Below are 13421 nucleotides of genomic sequence, written 5' to 3'. Positions count from 1 at the left end.
CGATCGATGAAATTTACAATTAAAGTGTAAAGGCCCTCATTAGGATTGAGACTAAAGCTCTAATGTTCATTTGCAGGCTGATCAAACATACCAAGCAGCTGCTGGAGGAAAATGAGGAGAGACTGTGCATTAAAGTTTTGCAAACGCTTCGGGAGATGATGACTAAGGACAGAGGTTATGGAGAGAAGGTAGGAGATGCTGCAAAGCACAGGCATATTGTATTTCTATGGGGAGATGATTCACTTCACTGTAGGCGGTATGACTGTACATTTTTTACATTGTATATACTTTATTGTATCAACGCAGGTTTAGAATAAAAGATGTTGATAGTTTCTTGCTATTTTTTATGTCTTTTAAAGTGCCGGGTTTAAAAAAAAAAAGAAAAAAAAAAAAAGAAACTTTTCAGCAACTAAGTTTCATTCGTTTTAACTAAAAGTAAAGCACAAAACTCCTAAAATGATGCATTTTCAAAAGGCAAGTCCTCACACAAAAACAGCAATCTGATACAATGTTTACTATGATTTTATATATGAAAATGATTTCATCAAATCTTTTGTGTAGTTATATAGAGTTTACACTATATACACACATACTGCATCACACGTACCCCAACCAGTTTTTTGAAGGGATTTGGCTTGTCCTTGGTTTTCAGTTAAACAGGGGTGGTCACTGCTGTGTGAGACTGTACTAATTATACTCACTTTTCCTAATATCCATGCAAAAATACTGCACATGGATATGGCACTGTATCTGTGCTCCTGAATTCGATTTTTTTTTTCAGCAGTGTTAACTCACTTAACTAACATGACATGCTTTATCATTGACCTCTGCCTTAACTTCCTGCTTCCTGCATTGTTATCTAACCCCTGAAACCCTCTGTTCTCTTTCAGCTCAGGGCCTTTGATGATGAGATGGATATGCCTAAGGTTGTTTCTCTTTATCTTCCATTCATGCCCTTGTTTCCCAGAGCATCTGTTACATCTGTGAAACTATATTAGCTGTACTTTAACATTAGCCTACTGTAGCAGCTGCTTTGGCTGTGTGGGGGTTTGGGCACAGCTGGTAACAAACAGTCATAGACCAATTCTGTCTTAAACACCTGCTGCATTGTCTGCTAGAAAACGGTGTGTAGAACTGAAAACGTGAGAAAAAAGAGAGGCTGGGAGATGTGTTCTGTTGCTGACTGCAGGTTGCTCAACTGAGCTTCCATTTTCCAAGGTAGTCACTTACTGGTTGGGCTATGTGCCAGTGCTATATTTGTATCCACTCAGTGTCCTTGCACTGTACATGACTTTTTGCCAAAGTGTTGGTTGAAAGTCATTTTTGCACACATTTACTGTATTCAGGTCCAGTTAAGGGAGTTATCTTTTTATGTAATAAACTGCAGCCCTGTGAAAAGCGGGGTCAAGAAGTTATATTTTGATATAGATTAGCTACAAGGGAAGACTATAGAAATAACACAATTTTACAGAAACTGAAATCATCTTTAAGATTAACGGACTGATGCAACAGAAATACCGATAAGAGACTGACAAAAAAACTGAATAGACATGAGAGTGCAGAATGCAATGACCATATGACAAACATCACACAAAAAACCCCAAACACTAAAAAGCTGATGATAATATAAAGATTAATCTATTAAAACCATGAGATTTCCCATTGCTTAATTTCCTCTCACTCTGTTCTCATGAAGATTATTCATTGCCCTTTCCTTTTTATATTTTTATATTCCTTTGGGAAGGGGGGCTGGGTGTCTCCCCAGTATCTCCTGCTCCAATAGGGGGCGCTCTGACTGTGTGCGTGCTCTGTATATGCGCCTATTAATGAACGTGTTGGGCTGTGAAGGGCTGAGGCAGTCACTGAGGCTGTGTCCTAGTTTTCCTTGCTTGCGAGCTGCACGATTCCTGGGTGCCTGCCAACTCTGGGCTGAGGTTACATAAGAACCAGGCTTTTTTTTTTCCTGGAACTCAGCCCCGCCGCTGATGTGTGACCTTCAGCAGTAATTGCCAATAAAAGTGTTGAGGAGCTGTTTATCCACAGAGCAGTTGTGTGCGCACGCATACATGTGCATGTGCACACCTGTGGGGGGGGAAGTGAGGTGGGGGCTGTATGAGTTTCTCTCATGTGCTGCATCTCTGTCTGGCTGTCTACACGTGAAAAGCTGCTCCTGTGTAAGAGTGGCAGGAAAGTGGAAACCCGTGCCGATCTTCATATTTCTTCTCACCTCTTTCCCCCTTTTGGCCCCATTAAATCATTGTGACACAATTCCTTAACTGCTCCAAATCCCCCCCCCCCCCCACCCCCCCCACCCCACTTCCACTCGCACCTTTTCTCACATGGATGCAAACACACACCCGCTCTGTGTAAACGTAATGAAGTTGGCTGTGAATGTTTGCGTAGGTGTGATATGAAAGTGCGTAGCTGGCTCTTGTCTCTTCTGTTGATCTTTGAGCAAAGCAGAATAGCATTATATATGGTATAGAAGAAGGATACATGTTTGTGCGTTTGTGTTTAACAGGAAACAGAGTTTATGTGGGTCACATGAAGTCGATTTATGCAGCAGTGTCTGCAAAGTATTATGGAGGCATTTTTTGAAATGGAGAAATGGAAACAGAGACGGCCCGAGGTATATTTCTGGCCTCGCTGATGTGTGCGTACTATCCCATTGCTAAATGTCACCGAGATGAATATCAGCTTAATTCATTGCTCTTTGACTGTCAGAGTTATGTAAGAGCCAGAGGAATTCAGGATACAGTGTTAGGCTTTCTACTCTCAGGCTTCACCTGCCCTGATGTGTGTGCGTGTGTGTGTGTGGTCTAGGCAAAGCAGTTATGCAAGCCTTCCATGTTGGAAAATAAGGCTTGTATCATCCCTTTCACTGCACTGTTTCTTCCTGTGGCTTGCAAGAGTAATCTTGCTTTTTTGACTTGCTTTATTTATATCTACTTAACACATTTTCTCACAGCAGGTTTTTCCATCTCTGGTCAAGACAGAAATTTGTTTTACAGCTCTGGTATAGAAGTGGGTCAGCTACAATGTAAATGACAGAGCACAGCCTTTTAATTTAAGTCTGCTCTACTGTCTGCCCATAACAAGCAGTCGAGTGGTAAACCCCAGTTTTCATGTCATTCACCGCTGGTTTAAACATGACTCAGCCTCCACCTGCAAAGATGTGTTTATTTATGCACTGTCAGAGAAAAAAGAAAACACACACACGTAAATTAGCATGAATTTTTTGGTACGTGCATGTGTGTCTGCATACTTTCTTCCTTTTATGTTCAACTGAGAGGTGTGAGACTGATCGAGGGGTTTGCCCTGGGGAGATTCCAGTTTGGTGGAATATACTGTAGTTTGGGCGGATGTGGCAGACGTGAGGGGTTAGCCTGTGGTCGTTGTGGTGAGGTCGGGGGGTGGTGAGAAGCATATATCTACTCTGATCAGCGTTTTGCATTGTGGTTTGATGTAGTGACAGGGAAAACATGTCGATAGACTTGTGAAAGATGCTGATCCTCCAGCGTGTGCATGCGTAGCCCCCAACCTGATGCTAAACTCTGTTATATCTGCTGCTGGGATCAGCTGTTGTGTTTGTCAAAAAGGCTTAACACTGAGAACCCAAGCCACGTCTCATATCACACCTCGCTCAATAATACTCTTCATATGAAATAATTGTTGCAATGAGCAGAAGGCATAAGCTTTTTGATCATCATCAGAAGTGCTGGAAACATTAGAATCAGTAGATTTCATAGGTCATAGCTGCTGCTTATGCACAGATAATCATTTTAAAACCTGCAAGATTCAGGCTAGACTTAATTGTGTCGCTTTTTGATGCCATGTGCTAAAATCCCACTATTTGCATTTCAGCTATTCCAAAGAACTCATGAGTATATTCTGTGTTTTCCCTTTCTTCTTTTCTTGCTGTGTCTCCGTCTGTCACTTTCTCTTTCTTGCTCTGTCTCATTGTGCTTTTTCACCCCCACCCACACGCACACACCAACAAACAAAATGCGTATCTCATTTTCCTGTTAAGAAACATGTTAGAACACATTAGAACGGTCACATAACTGAAAACAGTCCTGCTTTTTATTCTGATTTGGGGAGATATTCTTAACTGTGAAGATGTTATGTTTAAGAGTAAAGGGTTAAAAACCTGTATTCTTTTAAGGGTGTGTGTGTGTGTGTGTGTGTGTGTGTGTGTGTGTGTATATAAATGCTATTTTAATATACTTTTTTTTTACTACAGGTCCAGTGTTAACTATGCCACATCAGATATACTCAGGGTGTTCTTTAGCCTCCTCCTTTACTGCTTGACATTCATGTTAGCAATTTTTGCGTATCTTTGAATACTTGCAGAGCTTTTGATGACACAAAAATGTATGCAAAAGCCTTAATAAGTAAGTAGAAAAGTGTTGTACAGCATATATCTTTCATAACTTTTACATATTGAATCCACCTGTCTGAATCTATTCTGGTTCAGCTGTAATCCACACAGGATCAAAAGTGCATACAGGCTTGATAGTGGTGCGCAAGGTTATACAGTATGTTTTAACTGCACAAGGTCTGTTAACTTCTCATATGCAATCCTGCTTGATTACAGTTGGTAGCTTGTTGACAGCACTCATTGGATTGACACATACTGAGAACAATGGGAAAGCCCAAAGACCTCAGTGAAGATCTAAGAAGTGAACATTTACACAAGTTGAGTAGGTCAGATTCCAAGATCATCAGTTCAAACAATCGTGTTTAAAAAAGTATGTAAAATTTTAAATGTATTGAACATTTCAAGATAAACATCACAAAGTGCTTCATAACAAAATTCTAGAACATAAAAACAAAAGTTAACAAGTATTAGTTGCTATTTGAAAGAGACAATGCACTTATTCGATGTGTCACCACTTTGCTGAGGTCTGGGAAAAGACCCAAAATGTTACACTCAGATGGGTGGAAATTGGTTTGGATGTTCAGAAACAACCCAGTAACCACCAAGGCTCAAGCCTGACATGAACTGGAAACTGCTGTAACATCAGTGTCACTGTCCACAGTGACACTGATGTTACACTGATGTTTTACATCGCCATGGACTGAGAGGGTGCCAACCAAGAAAGAAGCCCCTGCTCCAAAATCGACCCCTTCAAGCTTGACTAAAATTTGCAGCTGCCCACATGGACGAGACAAAGAAAAGGTTTTATGGTCAGATAATGACAAGAGATATGCCCGCTGGAGTAAAAGTGAGGCTTTCAAAACTAAGAACACTGTACTGTCATGTATGGTGGCAGTAGCATCATGCTCTGGGTCTGTTTTGCTACCAGTGGTACTGGCAGATTGCTCAACCTCCAAATAGCTAGACAGTAAAACTTGGACACAACTGTGTATTTCAACAGGAAAATAATCCCACAAACTATTCAAAACAGGTTTTGGAAAAGAAAAATAAGCTAACATTAAGCTTCTGGAAAAAGCCTTCCCAAAACCTGACCTCAACCCTATTGAAAGTTTGTATTCTACATTTAAAAGCCTGGTCTATGCCAGGAAACCAACGATTTTAAATGAACCCTTTGAATTCTGCCAAGAAAACATATGCCCAAAGCATGTTGATGACTACCAAAAGCATCTGGTCCAGGTGCAACTTGCTAGAAACATTTAATCAATCAAGAGGAGTTTATGTGAGTATCTGAGCAAACCTCTGATCATCATACTCTTGAGTTCAGCTTCAGCTCACATGAATACATGAAAACATACTCATAGCATGTTTCTTTTTTTTATTAATTCTGTCTCTGCCTTTCACTGGTTTTCTTGTTGCCCACTGTGTTTTTGGTAACAGATGGCTTCTGCAAGCATCTCTGTCATTGGTTTAGTGGCCTGGTTTCTTTTAGAGTGATTATGTAACTCTAACCTCATCGCCCCTCTCCTGTCTTTTCCCCTCTCTTGCCCTCTTACACTGTCCTTTTACATAACAATGTATGCACAGCAGTAGCTTACTCTGGTTGAATTTTTCCCCAGTGAACAGAAGAATTATATAGTTACTGAATTTTAATATTAATCTGATCTGAACTGCCACTGTTTTGGTTCTGCCAATAGGACTTTAGGAATTACAAATAGGAACACAATGCATCTCTATATTACTGGAGTGGATCATTGCACTTTTTGTCATGTCCTACTCATAGCATAGTTCAAACTGAGAACCTCTCACCTCATTTGTATTTTCCCATTCCTGACTACCTGACAGTTGCAGTGTGATTTCAGTTTTGGTTCGTGTGTGTGTGTGTGTGTGTGTGTGTGTGTGTGTGTGTGTGTGTGTGTGTGTGTGTGTGTGTGTGTGTGTGTGTGTGTGTGTGTGTGTGTGTGTTTTAGGAGGGGAGCACGGTGGGGAAGGTCTAAGTTATTAAAATGATAATTGTATATTTTGGAGAACAGTCCAGTAACAGACTTGTGACACTGCAATTCAACCAACCAAGAAGCCCTTATACTTCATGCAGCAAGCAAACAATAAGCCTTAGGAACTGTAGGGTTTTCAATGGCATCTAGGGTGCATATGAACATTAAAAAAGTTATACCTTTCTAATGCATTTGTATCATATGCACCATCAGGGATTGTAGCATCTAGTCCTTTTACTGAATCAGAATAAAGTAATTACTTCCCTTATTGAAGGCAATAATGGAAAAGGGAAAATATATACATAAGTGACCTCATGCATATATTTTTTTATGAGTTGATTTCAAGCTAAATTGAAGTTTCAACTGTCTGAGTAAGTGAAATCAGACTTTCAGATTTACTGGCTCTTTCACAGGAAATCCTGCATTGAGTTACTGTCCATAACTCAGAAAGGAAATACTATCTGCGGAAGCAAAGTGGAAATTTTAAAGTTGAAAGTAACGTTCTTTTGACTCATACAGTTTTTACAGAAAGAGTACTGTAGACTTTGTCTCTATGACTCCTTCAGACGATGATCAAAATGGTCAGCATGAATGTTTTCAAAAAGCAAAATGTTTTTTTTATCCTTCATTGGGGCATGTGATCATTTAAAACAAACTTAAAAAACATACTTGGATTTTTATTTTATTTTTTTAGACAGTGCTACACTTTTTTATAGTTGACTTTTGTCATTCTTTAAGCTATGATAAGTTCAGCTGCAGAGTTTTCATATTTAAAAAGAAAAGCCATATGAGAAAATTATATTGGTCTCCCAACTCAATAGTGAAAAACCATATTATCCAGCAGGTTGGACTATACTTTTAAAAAACTTGATGGCTCATTAGAAAAGTTACAATATTGTTTGTTTGTTTTTCAGACTAGGCTAAAGTGCATATCCTCAGTTTTAGGCTGGTTGCCCTTTTTCACCACTGAAAGAACTGTTTGAGGGGAAATGGCCATTTATACACACGTTATCCAAGTTGCAAAAATCCAAAATCAGTTGGACAGTTGACCAATTTATGTTTAACGGAAAGTTGGTTTCTGACTAAACGACTTCTTTAGTCTTGGTCTCCGAGTCACTTGGATGAGTGACAAAAAGTTTCTCCCACTGAAAACACTACATCCAGATGAAAAGAATCAACTTTCTGGATTTCCTTACCTGGATCCTTGATCATGCATCAAAACTTTTTGACTAAGAGTTAAGATCTGGCATTTAAACTCAAATAGAGCAGGCTGTTTGTATGAAGAGCACATACAACTGAAGATTTAAAAATGAACAAACTTGGTCAGAGTTCTCAATAATAGCTGTGTTGCATCAATTCAGAAGAAACTAGCTGTGAATAGAAAAACAAAGTAGAAAAAGAAAGGAAATAGCAAACAAGCAGGTATGCAAGAAGCGCAATTCTGCTGAAAAATGCACGTTATGACTGATTCTCTGGATGTAGGCGTTGATGTTTTGTGGTCAAAACTGAAGAGAAGACATGACAATAATCTGCAAAGGATTCACTACATGATGCTTCCCTCACAAAACAGGTCTGGTTACGGTTAAATGAATGTAAAGTTTAAGCTATTGTGGCTCTAAATAAAACCTGTCCACTGGTATTTATTTGTTTTTTGTTTGGGGTTTTTTTGCTGAAAAAAGCAATATGCCAACAGAGAGGTAGACAGAAACATCCTGCAGACTCAGATTTGGCCAAATAAGCAAAAGGTCACTGGACAAGATTTCATCATTTTGGCGATTGGCTGAGTCTTTTATCTGATCTCAATCCTACTGGGCATGTGTTTCACTACCCAAAGACTGCATATGAAATACCAAAAGCAAGAGTTTAAGTGAAGCAGTAAAGACTTGGAGGGCATCATCCTCAAGGAAGATAAAAAAAAACAAAAAAAACAAAACAAGACTGATAAAGTTTAGAATGATAACCTTTATTAAAATTGAGATTAAGCACCTATTTTTCAATAGCGTTCTAGGCTGATATAGGCAGCATTAACCTAGCATGTTTTTCAAAGCCGGGCGTGTATTTGAACAGAACGTCATGGTTCATTGATTCAGTGGTTTTGTTTAACTTCATGCGTAAGTGTCTAAACACCTTTGAACCTTTAATCTCTGAGCCCAATGTGTGAAAAAGGTTACAGTTTTGTTTCTGCAGGGAATTCAGAAAATGAACAAAGCATCCACTGGAGAATTTCAACACAGTCACCGCAGTACACATCTCCTATCACAGCTCTCCTAAACGTAGCCATAATGTTTCCTCGGTTTCTGACCTACCAGTAAAAGCATAGCAAGTCACACCGAGCAGACCTTTGCATGGCCACTTGAAACAGCTGAATAGGTACAAGATGTGGTAATTAACCTGACAATTGCCTTCTCTGTGCTGCATGAATACTAACCCTGTGTTTGTATTTGTTCAACCACTATGCGCACACTACTCACTGCACGCAGCAGCTGGATAACAACCAGCCTGAGAAGTTGGTGGAGGACCAAAAGAGGGTAGGTACTTTTTAAGAGCATGGCAACCTAACTGAAAACCCCAACACTAGACAGATTCATACTGAGATTTACATGTAAAGCAGTCATGCATATAGAATGAAAAATTCCCACTTTGTGACCTGATTCTTTTTGCCTTCTAGGTTTATGAGAACTCTTCTTTTAGTGTTTTAAGCAACAGCCAAGTGATCAGTCATGGTGATTGTGTAACTGATGAAGGAAAACATGTTTTTCCTCTGCATTCTCTCTCTAATGGTGTTTATGACAAAGCAGAGACTTTACAGAGCCTCAGGCATGTCTGTGTCTAATCAGTATTTTTAGAGGCCGCCACTGATGGGTTCATCAATATATAGGACTAATCTCCTAGAGGAAAACATTTTTCACACAGGTTTAATCACTGACCATTCATCCAATCATTAAATATGTGTATCCTGACTCCTGGCATCTTGCATGTAGTTATTACCAAATAAGCAGTGAAGGTTTTATTACCTCCAAAGGCCTTTCATATCCTAGAGTTATTGAATGTTTTTGAATGTCACAGAGAAACTCCTGTTTTACTTTTTGGAAGAATTTTTCAACAGCAAAAATGTTGAAGTAAAAAATAGTAGAGGTAAAACTTACAGGGGGACGAAGATGGATGAAACTTATTTTAGCGCAAAATTTGGATCTTTTTCATTTCCCAATAACCATCGAAATTTAATATTGATTTAGATAATGCTTCAAAAAGTTTGTGCCTGCTGCTTAATAGTGGCGAGTGGCAAGACTTTGTTATAGAGTTGCTTTGTATTGACAGTTTAGATAACCTCCTGTTCAAAATGCCATAAGGGTTTGGCTCATGCCTCACGACTCTAGAGATCAGGGAATAATTTTCTGACTCCATCTGATTGTGCTTTGCCGTTAAGCATGATGCATACCATTGATTAACCTCCAACCAATGAACAATGAGAATAGTGTTCCCCGCACCTCCTACATAAAGTAATCCTGACCTCTGGAGCATAACTATGGCAGCGGAGCTTACATAACTCCTCCGTCGTCTATCAAGGACCACCCACAGTTGATGATTTGCACATAATTGCACACAAACACAAAAAAAACCCTTCTCTTTCATTTCCTTCACTTTATCCCATGGGAGGTCTGTCAGGTAGCTATGGGCTGCGGTTTCCATGACAACGCCAAAGTCGTGCTGCTGACTGCTCGACAGAGGATGAGTCACAGTGTGGGAGGGCTGGCCCCAGGTCTGTCTAAGTGAAAATCAGGACCTCACATTGTCACTACACAGAGTCACTGCTGCGATGAAACCCATAACAATATTTTAATGTAGGCGGTAAATATCAGAAAGTTTATCCTATACCTAAAAGTTTGTCCAGCACGGAATTTTAGGAATTTTTCTTTTATTAGAGATTTAATTTACTCTTTATTTAACTTGTCTTTAGTCTGTATTACTCTGAGGCTGCGTTTTCTTGCAGTCTTCACAGAGAAAAGAAATGTACAATGCATCATTAATGATGCACGTTGTCCCGTTACACAAGCTGTTCTTTATTTCTCTCTCTCTCCCGCCACAGACATCACATCATTACGTCCTTCTCTGTCTTCTCTTGCAGGGCGAGGTGCTGAGACAGATTCTGGTGAATCGTTACTATGGCAACTTCCATAGGAGTGGTGGGCGGAGGGACAGCCTGACGTCATTTAGCAATGGCCCCCTCGGTCAGGTTGGACCGGGCAAAAGCCAATCAGGTGGGACGCAACGACGATTGTTACTCATCTCTAACAACCAGCACGGAAGTTTGTTGTTCATTCTTTTCAGTGGTGTTTTCTTCCTGCATGAAAGGCCAAGGAAACCCATCTTTCAGTATCTCTAATAGACCTGGTGTCTGTGTGAAGCATTTACCAAACGCATGCTGCTGAAGAGGAGGGGGATTGTGCTGCCAAACATGACTACAACTACTATTATTTAAGATCAAAGTCTAGATGAACCTTTTGCGTTTTTTTTCCCTGCCTCTGAAGTTGTAGTGTGGCAAACCTCTTTTTGGGTTGTTATATAAGGATGGGGCTTTATCTGTCTGGCCCTGAGCTGGTTATCAGCTCCTGAGTCAGGCTGTGAACTGCCCTTTGAGCATGCAGAGCAAAATATTCTTATCACTACCTGATAACATTGCTACTTTTTTATTATCTGCAGTCAAAATACTAAAGCAATGTGTGTATTTTCTTCTGTTTTTTGAGCGATTGGTTGATTTTTGCCATGTTTGATGTAAGACATTTTATCATAATATAGATTCGGGGGACACACGGACACTGTGCTGGTGTCAGTACAATGTGCTGTGAGTCTGTTAACCTAATAATCTGAACACTTTGTATCTGCTGTGGCAAGAATGCTACTGAATAATAATAATAATAATGATAATAATGATAGACAAAAGAGGACACAAAATATCAACAGAAAATAAATGCAATTAAGATTTTAAAAAAGGCAATAACAGTAAAAACCACAAAAAAAACAACTGTTTTGACAAGTGATTTAAAGGACATCACTGATTCACTAAGCCTTGTGATAAGTAGCTCAGATGTTTGTACAAAAGCTCTTTCAACAGGAGTCAAGAACAGAGATGATTAAAGTTGTACCCAGGTCTCCATCTTTCCCTTTTGTGCCAACATTTTGGCAAACTTCCAGTCAGCAGGAAGTAAACCCATCCCCTCCATGATCCACTTTTTACTGTTGCTAGGTGACAAGCTGCTACTTCCTGTGAAAACAGACTTTGCACCTGTTGCAGAAACAAGAGCCACACTGAGATTCCATATGTAGCCTGAAGCTTGGGCCTCAAGGGGGGATGTACAGGCAAAGGCTTGTACAATGAATCACACCACTGGACAGTTGCACTGCACAGGTGGTTAGTAAAGGATTGATAGCACGGCATGCTCGGGACCTGTTTAAGTTCATCTTTTTGGACTCTTTAACAAAGAAAAAAGTTTGTACATTTTGCAGTGAAAAACTAAGTACACCCCATGATTCAGTAACTTTTACCACCTTTAGCAGCAATAACTTCAGCAATAACTCAGTTCATTGAGATTCATGGGTGCTTGTTTTTGCACAGCTCTGTCAAGATCACATCACAGCATTTCACTCTGGTTGAGGTCTGGACTTTGATTGCTGTGCTTTGGGGTCAATGTCCTGTTGCATGACCTAGTTTCAGCCAAGCTTTAGGTGTCTAAGCGATGGCCTTGTATTTGACTGACTTAGTGACTGCAACATGCCCGGGTCCTCTATCTACAAAACAAGCCCAAATCATCACCCCTCCACCACCATGCTGATAGTTAGTGTTTGTGTGGTTGATTGTGCTGACATGCTGTGTTTGGTTTTCTCCAAATTTGACACTTCGCATTATTACCAGACATCTCCACTTTGGCATTATTGCCAAAGTGGAATGGCATCATTATCTGTCCAAAGGCCATTATTAAAGAAGTTATGGCTTGCTCAGATGTAAACCTAAACCATGCTGCCTTGTTATTTTTAAATAAAAGAGGGTTTTTCCCGGCATCTTTTCTTCTTCAAAAAAAAGGATCTTTCTTCAGTCTTTTTCTGCTTATACTGTCGTGAACTTTAACACTTAACATATTAACTGAGGTCTGCAGAGTCTGCGATGTAGCTCTTGGGATTTTTGCAATTTCTCTGCCTTTTGCACTGTATGACCTTGGCATGAATTTGGAATATCCACGACTGGGAAGATTGTGCCATTGTGTTTACACACACCTGTATATGCCAGACTAGCAAACTGCTAAAACCTCTGATTTGACAGTGGTGGTCACACTTTCTGATGACTCACAACATTATTAAAGCAACAAAAAGTTTTGAGCACATTGTTTTTCTTATTTAATTTTAACTGTGTGTTGGGTCCATGAATATTTGGAAAACAGCACATTTTTAGAGCTTTGTCTCTGTAAACAACCACAGGTTATGTGTGTAGAAATTATATAGTCCTCCATTTTCAACTGTCAAAAGTAATTTGTACTTCAACACTGCAACTCACTTGCATATTAATTGTTTGATTTAAAGCGCACTGTACTGGTGTAAAGATGAAAAAAAGTCCAAATACTTAATCTCACTATATGTTTTAATTGAACTATAATTTGCTTTACTAAGAGCAAAGTAGTGTTTCTCTGTTATTATCTCCAGATGATTTAATAAGCTGTTAAATGGTTATAGTTGTAGTTCCCATGTATTTGCAGGAAATTTTCCAAAATAAACCAGATTAGAATGAAAAATTAACGCCACATGTCTGATATAGCCTGTTCTGAATTGTCCCATTGCTTCATCTCGGTCTTTAGGTGGATTAGGGGGACATGGGGGCCTGAGTCGTGGGGAAATGAGCCTGGCAGAGGTACAGTGTCATCTGGACAAAGAAGGAGCCTCTGACCTGGTTATTGACCTCATCATGAACACCACGAGCGACCGAGTCTTCCAAGAAAGCATCCTCTTAGCTATTGCGCTGCTGGAGGGTGGAAACACCACCATCCAGGTCAGTTAACCAA

General features: G+C 39.7%; 1 protein-coding gene across 7 annotated transcripts in view; it reads left to right on the top strand.

Moving 5' to 3' along the window:
• Positions 1–13421, top strand: part of LOC309706395 (inositol 1,4,5-trisphosphate-gated calcium channel ITPR1) — a 73579-nt gene that overhangs the window by 35545 nt on the left and 24613 nt on the right. For 2 of the 7 annotated variants that reach the window (XM_082532898.1, XM_082532900.1), the window contains 5 exons: positions 77–188; positions 891–929; positions 8853–8900; positions 10499–10631; positions 13218–13408. In XM_082532898.1, the coding sequence (XP_082389024.1) occupies positions 77–188; positions 891–929; positions 8853–8900; positions 10499–10631; positions 13218–13408 (523 nt within the window). The remainder of the gene's footprint in view (positions 1–76; positions 189–890; positions 930–8852; positions 8901–10498; positions 10632–13217; positions 13409–13421) is intronic. The other 5 variants (XM_082532899.1, XM_082532901.1, XM_082532902.1 and 2 more) reach the window with 4 other exon arrangements.

This window comes from Aulonocara stuartgranti, assembly GCF_965226115.1.
Source record: "Aulonocara stuartgranti genome assembly, chromosome: 5".
Lineage (NCBI taxonomy): Eukaryota > Metazoa > Chordata > Actinopteri > Cichliformes > Cichlidae > Aulonocara > Aulonocara stuartgranti.
Note: the sequence above shows the minus strand (reverse complement) of the source record. Positions and strands in the feature narration are given on the sequence as shown.